The sequence below is a fragment of the Mirounga leonina genome, unplaced genomic scaffold (genome assembly GCF_011800145.1).
Source record: "Mirounga leonina isolate KUSES-001 unplaced genomic scaffold, KU_Mleo_1.0 Mir_168, whole genome shotgun sequence".
NCBI classification, from domain to species: domain Eukaryota; kingdom Metazoa; phylum Chordata; class Mammalia; order Carnivora; family Phocidae; genus Mirounga; species Mirounga leonina.
Genome location: NW_023270426.1, coordinates 65,344,440 through 65,361,581, shown reverse-complemented (window position 1 = coordinate 65,361,581; position 17,142 = coordinate 65,344,440). Strand labels below are relative to the sequence as shown.

Below are 17,142 nucleotides of genomic sequence, written 5' to 3'. Positions count from 1 at the left end.
AACAGAACATCCCAAATAAACTATTTGGGGTCATATTACAGCAACACACAAGCATTTGCCTATCAATTTTATGATACTTGTCTTTTCCATTACCTAAAGTTGCCTTTCCTTACCTATGACCTATCAAGGCTGAAATATTTGAAGGACAAAACAAATTTTCATCTTTTTAGCACCTATTACGGTACCTGGCATCAAACAGGCACCCGATACCGAGGAGTCACATAAGGGAGTTGTTCTAAAGCAAACATACAAGGCAGAAATTGCACATTTGTTGAAATTACCCTGGAAAAACCTATTGCAGACCAGCGCATGCTCTGTCAGTAAGTATGGCACAGATTGTTTTTCTTCCAGCCTCGGGATAGCTGACTTTTTCCCAGTTGTTGGCTTGTCTCCATGGATCATGTTGTAGAAGAAATAATCATACCAAACGGAATCCAATGCTCAATGAGTGGCACACAGTAACTAAACCAACTAAGGAGATGTAAATTCATATTCCCCTTGCCCATTCCCTTCAGGACATATGCTCACAAAGAGGGGAGGCAGACCCAATCACCCACGCCATTTAAATTGCTATTCTTTCTCTCTTTTTCTGACTAAGTACATAAGTTAAACACGTAAGCTGTGACTAACTATAAACATCTTATTCAATAAGTATTAAAAGGCAAATTTTAAGCAATTATGTTAAAAACAATGGGTTTTAAAAAGCATTATTTATTGTTTTTCAGTTGACTAAAAAAAAAAAAAAGCCCTCTATACTCACCTGGGAATGTGAGATATGGCCAAGACATAGCAGAAAATAAAAACTTAAAAAAAAAATCTCAACTGGTGGGAAATAGAGACTTACATCACTTGGACAAAATGCACTGGTGAGCTCCAACTCTAATTTAATTCTCTCATTAAGGGACTAAAAAACTCTCGACAATTTCTAAAAGGTCAAACAGATTTTAGTCATAGTTGTCCTTATGTGGGGCTTTAGTCTAGAGTTAATCACAAAAAACATGGAGGTAACATGGCATAAAAATTAAAGTTAAAAAAATTTTAAGTAAACAAAAAACAAATTTCTGCTAGTTGTGTGACCTTGAGCAGGTTGGTTAACCTCAGTCTCCTTATAGGCAAAAAGGTGATAAAAGTAACTCCTACCCTCACTGGGTTGCTGGGAAAATTAAATGGGCTAATACATATATAGAACTTAGACTAGTGCATGACATGATGTAAGTGTTCAATAAATGGTAATTATTATCATTATTAAAAATACAGTCCCAACAGAAATGGGACAAAATATGTGTGAGTAGAGCATTTGTGCCAACAGTCACTGGAAAAATAACCTATCTAGGACTGGAGTTAATCAGTTAAAACTCTGTTGGCTTTCTAAGGGAACTATGAAAGAAATTTAATCTCCTGCCTCATGTGGCCAAGAGTACTTCACCAGCCCAGCACTCTACCATCTGCAGCCCTTGGTAAAGTTTATTGAATGCAGTAACTACCTGCCAAAGGAACTATAAGCTCATTCCATTGACGTGTATACTTCCTGCATCTTTCCGCTCTGACGTCAATGTTATTGGGCAGTGAGGAAAGCCTGACATATTCTTTTACAGTCTCTAACTTCCACTGTAAATGACTATACCAAGATCACTAGGAATTTTGAGACAAATCTTCATTATCTCTGCCTATTCTTTCCAGAAACACACATTTTATATTATAATCAACACATTAACCTCGAAGATGTTATCCCAATGGAAATACCACCCATAATCACCCAGATTCCTCCTCCAACATCCTTCTGCCACACATACCATTTGGCCACTCCTCTCTCTAGGTTTGAAAGCACCTTTCCTTGGAGGAAAAGTAAAGGAGGGAAAAGAAGTACACATGAAACTAAAATCTGACCAATGGATCCACTTAGTTCCATTTCTGAAATACAATGATTAGGAAAAAAGGTAGTTTGGTATTTTCTCTTCCCTTCTACTTTTTTTTTTCCTTAAAAGAAGATGTGTTATGAGTTTTCACTAGAGATAAGTCACCTGGTCATTATAATTATTATCAAGCTCGTTTTAAGAGCAACAGAAGCAGTAAGAAACAGAACAAACTAATTCAACAACAACAAAAAGTCTTGACCAGTGTTCTGGGCTTGATAAGAGCACTCTGAACACTGTCAAATGGAAGTCAACTAGCACTCAGACCTTAAGACTTACAACTTAAAACATGGTGTCCATATCTGCATTCTGATTCTATAAGTTAGACCTGCCTGTGATAAAAACAAAATCAGGCAATGGCAAAAACAAAACAAAAACCTCAAGACAAAGCAGTGTATTTCAAAACTGGCCTGGAATGTTCTAGGTAATTCTGGCATTCCTGAACACAAAAAGAGGTGTAACGAACACTGAAGAACAGAGAAAAATGATAAAAAACAAATGTTCTTCTTTCTTTAAAACTTTGACAATGTCGTAATCTTTATCACTAAAAAGAGCATGTTTAATTACTGACATTTCTGGTTGTTTGGTAAGACTGACATTAGTAACTAAAGCCCTACTGCCTTATTCCTGAATCTTGTGAAATAGGCCTAATGTCAAATACCACAAAATAGAATCCATCCTATAGATTACAACATTTTAGTGTAAAAAAAATCCTTTGTTAGACTTCAAGTCTAAATTTCTGGTCACCACACATACAGAAGTTATTTCTGTTACTGGGTGGAGGCAGCAGCATATTGTGGGGGACAGTACAATCCTGACTGTCACTTACTATGTAATCTTGGGTAATTATGTAACGCCCCTGAGATGGTTTCTTCATCAGCAATATGGGATTCATGCTTCCCTCCCATGTGGTTTACAAAATGAAAAGATATTTATAAATGAGTGCCTAAGACAGGAGCCAGCACAGAGTATAGCTCCATGCACGTTAGAGTCTTCCCTCATTCTAATAAAAAGAGAGAAAATTAATGAAACAATTGTTTATTTGTATAACAATTTTTTTCCAAAACACATTTTGAAATATATGCTGGGTGGCATTAAAAGTTATGACTTTAGAGACATACAAGGAAGTTCACAATATGTTTGTGTATGGATAAAAAAAGTGCACTTTGTATATGTGTGTATGTATACTACTATCTCCTAGGCACTAAATATTTTTTTTTTATATTTTATTTATTTATTTGACAGAGAGATAGACAGAAGAGCACAAGCAGAGGGAGTGGCAGAGGGAGGGAGAAGCAGGCTCTGCACTGAGCAGGGAACCCAATGCGGGACTCGATCCCAGGACCCTGAGATCATGACCTGAGCCGAAGGCAGACGCTTAACCATCTGAGCCACCCAGGCGCCCTAGGCACTAAATATTTTACAAAGTATTTTTACCATTTAATCCTTGGGAGGTCAGGCTATTATAGGCAATACAGTACTAGATTTGTAGAAGGTGAGGTTTAGACAGGATTACAGAGGAATCTGCCCAAGAGCACATTCTAGTAAGCTGTAGAGGAGGGACTCCAGAGTCCATGTTTAACCATGTTGCTTCATAATACACATAAATTAAAGGAAAAAAAAAAAGCCGCCCCAAATTCCCCTCTCTCAATCTCAGTCTCAATCAATCCCTTTCCCTTTCTCTCCATTTCCCCTGCCCATCTCTCTATATATGAGAATAAGGTATATATCTGAGCAGTGAATAGTTCAGCTTGGCTAAATTGAAGAATCCATACTGGAGCAATCAGAAATACAGGCGGATTTATAAGAGAGCCTTGAAGATCAGAATGATGAGTCTGAATGTAATCCTAGAGGCAGTAAGAAGGAAGGAGGAAGGGAGGGAGGACAGAGGGGAAAGAAAAAGCCAAGACTGCATATATTTCGGGATACAATAAAAAGTGCTGGGGGTTTTATATCAAAGAGAGTGATAATTACAACAGAGATGTAACTAGTGCTATGAAAAATCGCAGAGGGAATGATTAATCCCAGCTGGGGAAAGAATGAACTGCTTCAAGGAGAGGATGGTATTCAGCTGGGTTTTGAAGAAGCAAACCTGACTCTCCTTGACTGAACCTTTTGGATTTTGTCCAGGCCGCAACATCTGAATCAAGAGCTAAATCTGTGGTGTGACGCTTGAAGAAAAATTAAATGAATTTTATCAGATTTAAACCAATCTCAATATCCTTTCCAAAGGATTCTGAAAAATTCTTTGGTTTAGACATGACAAAAACTCTTTCAGGCCAAAGGTTTGTAAATCATTTGAGCACTTGGTCACTACGTAGTCTACACTTACCCTTGAACACTGAAACTTCGTGAATAGTTCTCATCCTTTACTGTTGAGCATAATGGCATACGGTATCACTGATGATGAAAAGCCACATAATCCTCATCTCTGCCCTTACCTCTAAGAGTTATGCGGTAGACATCATATGCTTTTCTAACAGAATATCTTTTTAATTATCAAAATTTAAATATCATGTGATTAAAATAAAGCTCTTAATCTAGAAAGGAAAGCCAGATCCAACTGAATGTATTCAGTGGGTAGAAAATATTCTCTGGGGTGATCAAAAATATGAAAAAAAAATTAAAAATTACCATATTTCTCTCATGAAGAATAATCATTTTTAGTTAAGACCCTTTCTCCTATATTGTCAGTGTATGAAAATATTAACTAGGTCTCTACTGTGAAATTAAAGCATAAAATCTAAACAAATAACCATTTACAGAGACTAATGACAAAGAAAAACAGAGGAGTCTAATTAGAACAAATTATCAGTTTTTACAAATTATAGAACACAAGACAAGACAATCTTACTCATTATTCTAAGGAAACTCAATCCGGACTTGCTTTTTAAAAAAGGAAGATTAAATTAACTTTGATAACCTGAAGTGTCTCTTCTAACTACATTTGAACACTATCTCTTAAGTCTGCACAATGTTTAAGATTTAGTGTGGTCTCATAAAATTTTCTGCATTGATGGGAATGTTCAATATCCATGATATCCAATATGGTAACCACTAGTCACAAGAACACTAGAAATGTGCTACTGAGACTTGAGGAAGTGAATTTTAAATTTAATTTAATTTTTTACAACTTTACCGATAAAATTAACATATAACATTGTGAAAGTTTAAGGTGTGCAGTGTGTTGTTTTGATACACTTTTATATCGTGAAATGATTACCACAGTAGTATTAGTTAAGACATCTCCATCACCTCACATAATTACCAATTCTTTTTTGTGATAAGAACTTTTAAGATCTAGTCTCTCAGCAGCTTTCAAGCATGTAACGCAGTATTCCTAACTACAATCACCACGCTGTACATTAGATCCCAAACTTAGAACTGGAAGTTTGTACCCTTGGACCAACATTTTCCTATTTCCCCCCACCACTCAGACCCTGGAAACCACCATTCTAGTCTCTAAGAGTTCAGCTTTCTTAGATTCCTCATATAAGTGAGATAATATATACAGTCTCTGTCTTTTAACTTATGTTATTTATGTCATTTAACATAATGCCCTCTAGGTCCATCCATGTTGTTGCAAATGGAAGGATTTCCTTCTTTCTCATGGCTAAATAATAATCCATAGTACGTTTACCACACCTTTTTTATCCATTCATCTGCAGACAGACATTTTGGTTGTTTCCATATCTTGGCTATTGTGAATAATCCTACAATAGACAGGGTGTAGATATCTCTTTGAGATCCTGATTACATTCCCTTTGGATGTATACCCAGAAGTGGGATTGCTGGATCATATGGTAGTTCTATTTTTAATTTTTTGAGGAACCTCCACACTGCTTTCTATAGTGGCTTTATCAATTTACATTCCACCAACAGTGCACAAGGGTTCCCCTTTTCTCCACATCTTCGCCAGCATTTGCTAACTCTCACCTTTTTAATGGCAGTCATTTTAACAGTTGTGAGGTGATATCTCATTGATATCCAATATGGTAATCACTAGTCAGAGTTGTGATCTAAAGCTTACTTTCCTATGTAGAATTTAAGAAACAAGGCAGAGGACCATAGGGTAAGAGAGGAAAAAATGAAACAAGATGAAACCAGGGAGACAAACCCTAAGAGACTTTAAATCATAGGAAACAAACTGAGGGTTGCTGGAGGGGAGGGCTGGGGAGGGATGGGGTAACTGGGTGATGGACACTGGGGAGGGTATGTGTTGTAATGAGCACCGGGTAATATATAAGACTGATGAATCACAGACCTGTACCCTGAAACAAATAATACATTATATGTTAATTAATTGAATTTAAATTAAAAATTTTTTTAAAAAGCTTATTTTCCTTCATAAAGCAGTTATCAGAAATCATTAAAGAATTCCTCTTAACCTCTTAGGAAACAGGCTTTCAAGACAATTACTACAACAACATACCAGGGTTCCATTTACATCCTGACTCAGGTTCTTCATCTCCCCAACAATGAATGCAACAAGGTAAGTGCTCATTTTCACACTCTCGGAAAACTCATCCTGAACAAGTCCATCTTCCATGATGACTGATGAATTCTACAAGCAAAGGGGAAAAGATAACTAGGTAACTATGGGAATAAATGACAGTAACAAACTAAGAAATTGAAAATTCAAACAGGAAACGAGTAGTGAAGATATTGGCATATTTTAATCTCTCAGCACAAGAGAGCATGACTCTTACTCTCAACAGAGCATGGCCCTTACTCTCAACCTGTCCCATCGTGCCTCATCATGAAAATATACTGAGTATAGTGAAAATCTTTAAGGAATTTTTAGTTTCAAAAGATCCATTTTAAATAAATGTAACTTAGAAATAGTGAATATCAGTGGTTCTGTTTTTCCCCTTTAAAATACCACCAAAACCAAAATCCTTCCTTATGACATAGGAGTGCTCCACTCTACTGCTACAATTTCAGAAGAGGGAGCTACAGTTGGGATATCCCTCTGAAAGATCTGGAAGAGCTTTTTAAAGTGCCAGGTAGATGACCTTAAGAAGGCTTAGCGGAATCAAAGGTGGCAAGTCACTAGAGAAGTATGCAGTAGAGACAAGATGAGAGAATGCAGGCAACCTTGCGAGATTTTCTGACCGTGAATTAAGATATGTTTTGGGAGACTAGGCAAGTAGGCATCTCACTTCTTTTAAAGGAAGATGAAGAGTATGGCTAGGAGTGGAGCTGCTGAAGTGATGTCCCCTTGAGGGATAGATCACATCATCTCCTACCTACAAAGGTGGACTCCATAGTCTGTTAGATGTGGCTGCTCCTCTCCTCTTCTTGGTTTCATCCCCACTGCCTCCCACACCAAATTTACATCCAAGAAAGAGGTACATGCTCTTGTTAAACCTCCACATTACAATATAGATTTTTCAATAACCAATAAAACACCAAGGTCAATCATGATTCAACACTATCATTATATCACTATTTAGATTAGCAAATTCGCCACATCTCTGAAAATACCACTGTGATCTTTAGTACTAGTTCATACAGTATTATTACTCATACAACTTTAATATATAACACATACTTCACATTTCCTGCCCACACATTCCACATCTAGCAGGTCTTCCTCTTTCTTCAACTGCTCCTTGGGCTGACTTCTCAATTAATTCCAACATATATTTTAACTTTTATTTAAGTATTTTAAGAAAGAATAAGAATGTATATGATTTTAATCATTCTCAACAGTATCACAAAGAGGAATTCAAGTATTCATTACAAAGAAAGAGATCCACTCAAAGATTTTACATTAAGGAACAGAACAGTACCTTAGGCATATTTGATAAAGCAGTATATTGCTCATCCCTTATGATCCTGATGATAAATGTGGCTTTAAATCCTGGTTCATCGAAACAAGGAAAAGCAGATCTTGCTGCCAGGGGTTCAAACTGAGTTGCTGCAAAGTACCTAAAACAAACGCAAATTCATCCAACAGTTATTGAGCACCTACTATTGAAGGCACCTTGCCAAGTACTAGGGATACTAAGAGAAACCTGGTACAAACCCAGTCATTAAAGGATCTGCAGTCAACTGGAAGAGGCATAGGTTATATGATGAACAGAAACCTGTCGGGCTGCAAACCATGTCATTAATATTGAAAATAAAGCAGTGGAAACAAAGGGCAGGAAACAAATTCTGAGTGGTAGTTGAGATGCTGTATGGAAACTGGTCACAAAATTTGAAGAGAGTCTTAAAAAATGAGGAATATTTGAAAAGGTAGAGGAGGGTAGGAAGTACACTGTAGAAAGAGTGGGAAGCACAAGGAAAAACAGAGCAATGTGATACTCAGGGACTGGAGGTGGCTGTCCAAGATGGCTGGAGTTGAAGCTACAAGGTAGCCTATGGCAGGCCACTGAGGTCTTAAAAAGGTTTCAGATGGAGATCAGTATGAAGGGTGGTCATTAATTGCCATTAATCATTTACACAGACTCTGGCTTCACAACACTAAACCTTAAACTTACTACTTACACTTTCATGAAGACTAAAAAAAAAACAGAAAACAAAAAACAAAACCCTAGGCGCTCTGTAGTATGATGGTTTCCTTTACAATCTTCAGAAATGAATAAAAAATCTCCTCCCTTTCCTACAGCACAGCAACAGCACGTGAGACTTTAACTCATACGAAAGTCCTCAATTAAATGTTGGGAGAAAAGCATAAAAAGAAAAAGAGGAGAAAATCAGATTTTCAATTAAAGCAGAGGAATAAAACAGATCTGCATTTGGGAAATCATCCAAACATGGCCACAGAATAATCAGGGCACATGTGGCCTTGTTGTGCATATTTCAGTTACTAGTCAATATGGCACATCTACAATCACCCCTCTGGACATGATGGCCTTGCTGCTTACAGGTTAGTTTCCACTTTTAAAAGATACACAGAAAACAGTGTGGGACTTAGAGTAAGAAGACCCAAACCCTGCACTTTACCAGCCATGTGACTTCAGGCAAATCAGTAACATACACCTTACTTTCCTTTCATTAAATTAGGATTGAGGTAGGATCCTCTACCAAAAAATTGGGGTTTTTGTTAGAATCAAATAAGGCTATTCAAAATAAAAGCTACTTGTATGCCACAAAGTCCAACATAGATGTTTATTATCAGTGCTAGATAGTCATAACTCTTTATTCACACTTAAAATTACTGTGCTTTTGTCCTGATAAGGGCCTGCCCAAGTAATTGTTTGGGCAGACCCTTATCACAAAAGATAGCTATCAACATACACGAAACAATTGAAACATATTATGTTGCTAATACTCAATTTCTTCACTCCACTCTCAAATTCTTACCTAGTTAACAGAAAATTATGGAAGAGGGCCACAAGTGACCAGGGCATAAAGTTTAATGATATCTGTAATATGCATATAGTCTACTTAGACCACTGCTTTATTAGATAAAAATTGGATAATAATGTTCTGAGACAAAGAAAATCTTAAATTACTGTTCAAAGGGATGCAATAATAACTATCTTACATAAAAGTCTTTTTGAGAAGGTTGCTACTTGAGGATACTTATAATCTATCCTATCTGTGCTGAACACCCTGAAGCTTCTTTCTTTTTTTTAATTTTATTTTATTATGTTATGTTCATTAGTGACTTCCTTTGCTTTCAGAAATACTAGCTGCACTTTGAGCACTACCTCCAATAGAGCTGAAGACAATTATGAATCACCCTGGGGTCATGTAAGAGAATTCTAACCACTGGGAGTAAAAATGGGTAAATGAAAAAGTGGTGTGAACTAGGGAAGCAGTACATCTTAGTGGTTAAGAATGGAGCCTCTAGTTAAAATGACTCTGAGGTCACCCTCTGCTACTTGCTAGCCGTAAGATGTTAGATGAGTTGCTTTATGTGCCTGCTTCCTTACCTGTAAAATGAATAAAATATTAATATCCACCCCTTAATGGGTTTGACAGGATGAAAGACTAAACACAGAAAGTGCTTGGAAGAGTTTCTAGCACTTCAGTTTTCAGTAAATATGGGTTATTATTATCACTGGAATTCAGGAGAGTGCACAGGAAGTTCATTATGGCAGGTGAGGGATAGGAGATAAAACAAAGGCCAGATCTGGAAGAATCTTGAACTAAATCCTGTTAGAAAAGAGGAAGTGCTGAAGGATCTTAGACCAACGTGGTTAGATGTGTACTTCTAGAAATATGCGTCTGGCAACTGTGTGGAAGATGGTGGCAAGAGGAGGGGAAGGCAGTGGCAAGATTGGAGCCAGACCAGTTAAGAAGACGCTTGAGGAGTTCAAGATAAAGACACTGAAAAACTGAAGGACAAAGAAATAAAACACATCCCCATCCTAAATTTGTTAACTAGTTCTTTTAGTATCAGTTTATTATCTAGAACCTTAAGTATATCATCAACACCTTCTAGACTGAACTCCAGGCTCACTGACCATCTCCACATCTTAGATGACATCAGTAAAGTTCCCTGAACACAAATACATGTTTGACATTTACATATACTCTGATTTTCCCATCAATAAGGAACATATCCCTTAATTATTTTATCTACTTGTTTAAATAGTTATTCTTATTTCATTTCGGAGGGGAGATACAAAAAATTTCTCTAATAGAACTACACAAAATTAAAAGTTGGAGAGAGACCAAAAAAATTGTTTTGAATTACAGTTTTCAGATATCTTGAAAGGTATAAATAATCTTCTCAACTTTTATCTTTCATCAAGATATACAACCATGTGGGGCATTCATTTTACTGAAGCAGGCAGATTAACAGATTTATATACTTTTTTAACAGCAGAATTTCACACACTAACTTGTTTTAATAGATTTAAAAACACTTTTTAAACAATATTCTATTTCTTATTTTTAAGGAATTGTCTTCTCTATACTTATAGTATTTTCCATAACTTGATCTAGCCCATGGCAAGAGTCAACAAGTACCCAAAATCACCTTTCTCTACCATACATTTATTCCTTCCATTATATAGTAGTAGGCCCAAGGGACTCCAAGGGCAATAATCTGATTGGAAGAGATGACTACTGGATTTGTCTTCAAGGTTTGTCTGCACTGTTTTTATGTATATCCTGTAGTTCCTAGAGATGATGAAGATTATAAAGAGAGAAATAAAGCCAAGAAGCCATGAGCTGCCATAATTATAAATTTGCTTTTTTTTTTTGGATCCTGTTTACTGTATTACAGTGCAGTTTTACCTTGTTAATAGAGACATTTGAACAGGTAAAGTTCTAGTTTTAGAGCAGAGTGAAAGTAAAAAGGAAAGAAACATTGACCCACAAAGGAAATGGGTGTGAGCCTGTCCTGGGTCACATTCACCTCTGGCAGTGCCCACCCCCACATCTCACAATCATAAATTTGTTTTTAATATCAGATCTCACACAAGTGCCAGCATGCCATCTTTTTTTTTTTTTTTTTTAGATAAAGGCAAAGAGAAAAATTACTTATCTGAATAGGTATATAGATCTTGCTTTGTCTTTCTCCATTTGAGAAGCATCAAACCATTTCTTTAAGATAGATTTAAAATATTCATTTCTATTTTTCTCAATACACCAACATACATTTGCCAAATGGCCAGCATCAGTAATTCACAAACTGGCTTACAAAGTAATATGACAGGATGCGCCAATCAAATTAAACAGATCTAATAAAGGACTTCATATACATAAGAGAAATGACATTATTGCTACTTAAGAATAACCTGTATGAAGTGTGCACTGCATCTTTCCAGAAATTGGAACTATATACTATGAATACTAAGATTAAAGTGCAAAATACACAGTCTAAATAGGGAGCTGAATACTTTTATGTTTTGAATCACCATTTTTTAAAACCAAATTAAGTCTCTCCTAGATTTTTTAAAAATTTCCATCAGAAATCCAAAACAGAGTGACTTTTTTAATGAAAAGCAAATATTAAGGACACTAAAAATGATGTATGTAAGCATACAACAGTTCTTCCTGCCCTCTTTCTCCATCTCACTAAGCACCTCTTAAAAGCTCTGCACATTAGGAAAATAGGTCTTAAAAAATAATCCATACTTTTCTTTGCATCCCATTGAGATCTTGTGAGGTGACTGAAAACTAGATTCACCAGGATATGAAAAGCTCAAAATAACTTAAGATTTTGTGCTAGAGACTATAACTGATATAATCTTTATCCATTTCCTTCCATCGGCATGGTTAACTCCCACCACAACATATGATATATGACATATATGAGCATGATAGTTGTTAAAGGCTTTGACTAAGAGAGAAATAGTATATTCTTTCCAAGTCACCATTCTACTATTTTGCACATAACCTCCTAAATTTAAAAAAAAAAAAAAAATTCCAGTTAATGTCTCTCGTGTGGGCAAAGGAATCCTTTAGTAAGTCATCACAGAGCAAAGAAGTAGAATCATTTAGGAAGGCTACATACTTTTTCTCATTACTTTCACCTCTGTAGGAGATTCCATAAAGCCCATAGTAAGAACTAGATATATTCGCCGAATACTCTATCTTCAAGGTATAATTGTGTCCTTCAAGAAGGGTTTCAGGGGCAACAATGGCAATTTGTTCATGAAATGGGTATTCCAAGACCTCAACTTGTTTTTCTTGGCTTGAAACTGCTGACATGAAGGTCACTCTCGAAATATTATGGCCTGTACTGTGAAGAATGATATTCCACGTGGCCTGAAGAGCCTGAAGTGAAATGGTCACAGAACCCTTGAATGTCATCGAGGTTAGGTTTGGGTGTAGGTTAAGTTCATAGCGTAGTGGCATAATGGCGGTGGGAAGCCTGACTTGTGCCCACGGAAACAACTTTCCATTTGTTGCAAGTGGCTGAATTAGTCCCATTGATTGGTTTTTTTTATGGCAGCCTTCTTTGGTAAAGGTACATCTGGGTAGTAGATAAATCACCATGATTATAGAAACAGCAACCACAATAAGAAAAACACAGACCGCCATGGTCCTCACAGACGGTACAGAACAAGTCCCATCTGGGCTTGGCCTATAGCCGGTTGCACTGTTCCGAAGGCCTGAGCTTCTGTTCATGAAGGACATGCCCAGCAGTTTTGCAGATGACTCATAATCCTCTTCATCCTCATCCATCTCATGCTCACCAAGACCCCGCACCAGCAGTCTTGAACCCCGGGGCTCATATTCCACCTCATCAGGCTCTAGAGGATGTAAACAGGGCTCTTTGGCTAAATCTACCACATCTGGTTCTTCCTCAAACATGCTGTTTTCAATCATATTCCTGGGGAGCTGAAGCAGATCTAAACAACCAAAACATAAGGACAAGGCACAGAGTTAGAAAAAAAATTTCATAATAAAATGCCTACTAGCAAAACCACATTTAATCTAAGAATTTTTTTTATCACTAAGACTTATTTCCATCTCAGAGCTACTGAATTAAATAAGGTGCTTATAATTTTCTTGTGTCATCCATTAAAAACTCAAGCATAAATAAAAGTATACCACAGTCATGAAACAAGAAAGCTAAATAAATGAGCTAGTATGAAAAAAAGGCAGTGGAGACTAAATATTAATTTCCCTAATACACTCCCCCTAACAACCTGGGCCCTTGTCTTGAGCTTTAGAGACCCGTAGAGGGCCTGGCTTTAGAACTGCTGTGCCTGTCCTCATAGATCAGAAATGTGCCCACCCACAGTCTATGTACCCCTTCTGGAGTCTGGTCACCAGAACCACTGGAATTCTTGCCTAAAAGGCCTCAAACCTGCTTCTAAAGCACTTGTGGTTCTCTTTGCTGAGTCCAGTTTTCCCTACAGAGGAACACAAACTGGTGTGTCCATTTATAGGCTTGAATGATAGTTAAGCAATAGGCTGGGCTATTTTTTTTAGCTCCGAAAGGGGGATGTTCCTATTCCATGGCAAACTGAAAATGGCAAATTATATAGAAAATTTCCATAATCAAGAAATCATTTAAAAATAAGGCAAAAGAACTCTAAAAACCAGATACAACTACAATCCAACCTATTATTTCATGCTTCCAGGGCATTCAGAAATACAACATATTCCTCTCTGTAACAACCATATTATATACCATAAGTGGATCTTGAGTTAGGGTAGTAGTGAGAGCTTTTATAAACTACAAAGAACAACATTACTTGCCAAAAATCAATGAGAAAAAAAAAAAGTAAAAAGGGTAAATAAATCACATATAGATCAATCATTCCTAAGATAAGATCACTCAATGTTCTTCATTTAAGAATAGTAGATATTTAGCTTTTCAGGGATCTCAAAAATTCGGTAATTGAAACCTCCATTAACCTTTCTCTACAAGGTACTCCATACATTATCATTTCTAACCCTCACAACAATTCTATAAAATGGCAAGTATAACTATTTCAGACATGAGAAAACAAAAGAGAAATGGGTTAATTTAGCTTCATTAAGTCACAGTTGTTTTGACACAAAACTAATACTGAAGCCCAGGTCTAAAAATCTAATTCCAAATTTTAGATTATTCCCATTATTATACTGCATCATCCTACTCAACTAATTCAATAAGGGTAGGAGTTCATACCTAAATTATTTATTTTGTACTTGGCAATGAAGTTGCTAAGAGTATTATTTTACCATCATCAGAATAAAATTTACATAAAATTATTTAATAACTAAATACCTCTACCTTAACAGAAATGTCATGTATTTTGTGTGATCCAACAAAAGCTGAACAGTGGCAACTCATAATCCATGAAACAAAATATCAATAAATATTAGGACAAAATTGAGTCTTGCTACGAAGTATGGTCTGTGGACCAGAGCATCCACATCACACTGCAGCTTTTTAGAAGAGCAGACTCTCAAGTCCCTTTCCTGAATTTGAATTTTAACAAATCCTCAGGTGATTTATGTGCACATCTGCTTGAGAAGCCTCGGTCTCAGCCTTCTCTATGGTCAGATCCCAGCCGGCAATAGACACTCCATTCCTGGGTGTGCTCTGGCCACCGCAAAATGCTTACTTACTCTTCCGAGAACAAGACACACTGCTGTTGCAAGCTATCCTCCACATGCCTATTCTCCCTGTTGCCCTTGCCTGCAATGTCAGCATTTCTCCCTTCCATCCCAGGCTACCAGATGAACACCTGTCATTCCATAACTCAGGTTAATTTGCTACAATGTAAATTAAGAAAAGTTATTTTCTTTTTGTTTCTCTTTTTTATTATTACATTTAAAAAATAAATTTTCTTGGGGCGCCTGGGTGGCTCAGTTGGTTAAGCGGCTGCCTTCGGCTCAGGTCATGATCCTGGAGTCCCTGGATCGAGTCCCGCATCGGGCTCCCTACTCGGCAGGGAGTCTGCTTCTCCCTCTGACCCTCCCCCCTCTCATGTGCTCTCTCATTCTCTCTCTCTCAAATAAAATAAAATCTTTAAAAATAAATAAATAAATAAATAAATTTTCTTTTCACTGCATGTCACCCCTTTCTGCTTTGGGGAGCACAGAGACCCCAACGAGGTTACCTTTTCCTACCTCCTCTCTATCCTGAACTTTCATACAAGCCATGCTACTTTGTAAGTTTTCTTTGAATAAAACTTTTGATCACATTCTAGGTGTGGGTTTAGCAAGCTGCCATCTTCCCATCTCCTGTGAATGACCTACAAATGGAAGAAGAGTGATTTAACATCCTGCTTTAGGAATTTCATCTCCTAAACATCCAATAGTGCCCCTACTTCTCATGACAAAGTTGTTTTGATGGTTAACTGTGTCTGGGGGCCATTTACTTCTTTAACAGAGCAAATATTGCCGTAACTGAACTTAAAAAATTTTTTTAATTCTTAATGAACTCTTAATGGGTTAGAAATTTTCTGTGGTAGTATTTAATCCTGGCACAGTGCTGAAGATTAATTACTTAATTTACTTTTTCAAAATATCTAAAAGGCTTTTTCTGACCTTTTTTACTACCTCATATAGGAAAATTATGTTCTCTTAGCATTTGCCCATGTTGTTTTGTTCTGTGTGAGACCTGATGTAGACAACAAGGAGGTCTGCACAGTATGTTTTTTTTTTATTTAATGAATTTCTAAACTAATTCTAGGTATAATTTCAGTTTACTTAGAGCATACCCATTCTTGAATTCATATCCCCTTAGAACTTTGGTTTTGTGTGTTTTGACTCCTCAGCAATGCCTTATTTAAGGCAAGTGGTATTCTACCATCTGACCATTTTAGCATCACCTGTCTGCATTTCATTTACTTCAAATCTTTTGATAAGGGTTTAGTCAGATGTCTGCCAAATCCAAATACCGTAATTTTATTATTTATCACCCATTCAGATTAATACCTATGTAGAATTTTAATCTTTCAGAAATAGAATACATTGACTCATCTATAATTTATTGCACATTAGAGGCAAACTTTTATATATGTGTACAACATCAAATTAAATATATCAAACCAGGGGAAATCATTCTTGTTATAGGTAACCCACGAAGACTGTACTTCCAACCTATTTAAGAAAATTTTTCTTTGGACTCTTAAATCGGTACACTTTGATCTTAGCATTAAATTGTAAAGCAACATGATTACCCCTTGCTCTAATGGATTTATTTATATTAAAAGAAGAGATCCTACAGAAAGAGGAAATTTTCTAAAACCTTTTAAATCCACATATACATGCTATCTATAAGCTAAAAGCAAAGAACATCCTAACTGAATGTTTCCGTTTTATTTATTTTTTTTAAGATTTTATTTATTTATTTGAGAGAGAGAGAGAGAGAGCACAAGAGGGGGTAGGGTCAGAGGGAGAAGCAGGCTTCCCACGGAGGAGGGAGCCCGATGTAGGACTTGATCCCAGGCCTCCGGGATCATGACCTGAGCCAAAGGCAGTCGCCCAAACAACTGAGCCACCCAGGCACCCTGAATGTTTCCATTTTAAATAACATAAGCCCATGTGGTAATAATCTAAGAAAACTGAAGACATTTCTTTTCATCAGATACCATGAACTGGTGCCCCTCAATGTTGTCTGTGGATCAATCCACAAACTGTTATCAGTCTGTGACAGGATATATGTAGACAATTAGTATTTAAAAACTTATAGCAATTTGTCAATAATTTTATGTCTATCAAATTTAATCATTTAAAAAATGGAGCTTATAGTTTGCATGTCTGTTTTTCATTTCAGTTTTCCAATAATTCATATTTTTAAATGCTACAGAACTTCTGCAACAGATTAAAAATTCAAAAAAAAATAAAAACCTCAATTCTTCAGCTCAGATAA

The 17,142-nt window shown here is 36.5% G+C and overlaps 1 protein-coding gene across 5 annotated transcripts in view; it reads right to left on the bottom strand.

Moving 5' to 3' along the window:
- Positions 1-17,142, bottom strand: part of LNPEP (leucyl and cystinyl aminopeptidase) — an 89,585-nt gene that overhangs the window by 39,985 nt on the left and 32,458 nt on the right. For all 5 annotated transcript variants that reach the window (XR_004681032.1, XR_004681031.1, XR_004681029.1 and 2 more), the window contains exons 2-4: positions 12,337-13,177; positions 7,709-7,847; positions 6,346-6,477 (exon numbers count right to left, since the gene is read on the bottom strand). Coding sequence is in view for 1 of the 5 variants with exons in the window: in XM_035014935.1 (XP_034870826.1) it covers positions 6,346-6,477; positions 7,709-7,847; positions 12,337-13,177 (1,112 nt within the window). In the remaining 4 variants the exon portion in view is untranslated. The remainder of the gene's footprint in view (positions 1-6,345; positions 6,478-7,708; positions 7,848-12,336; positions 13,178-17,142) is intronic.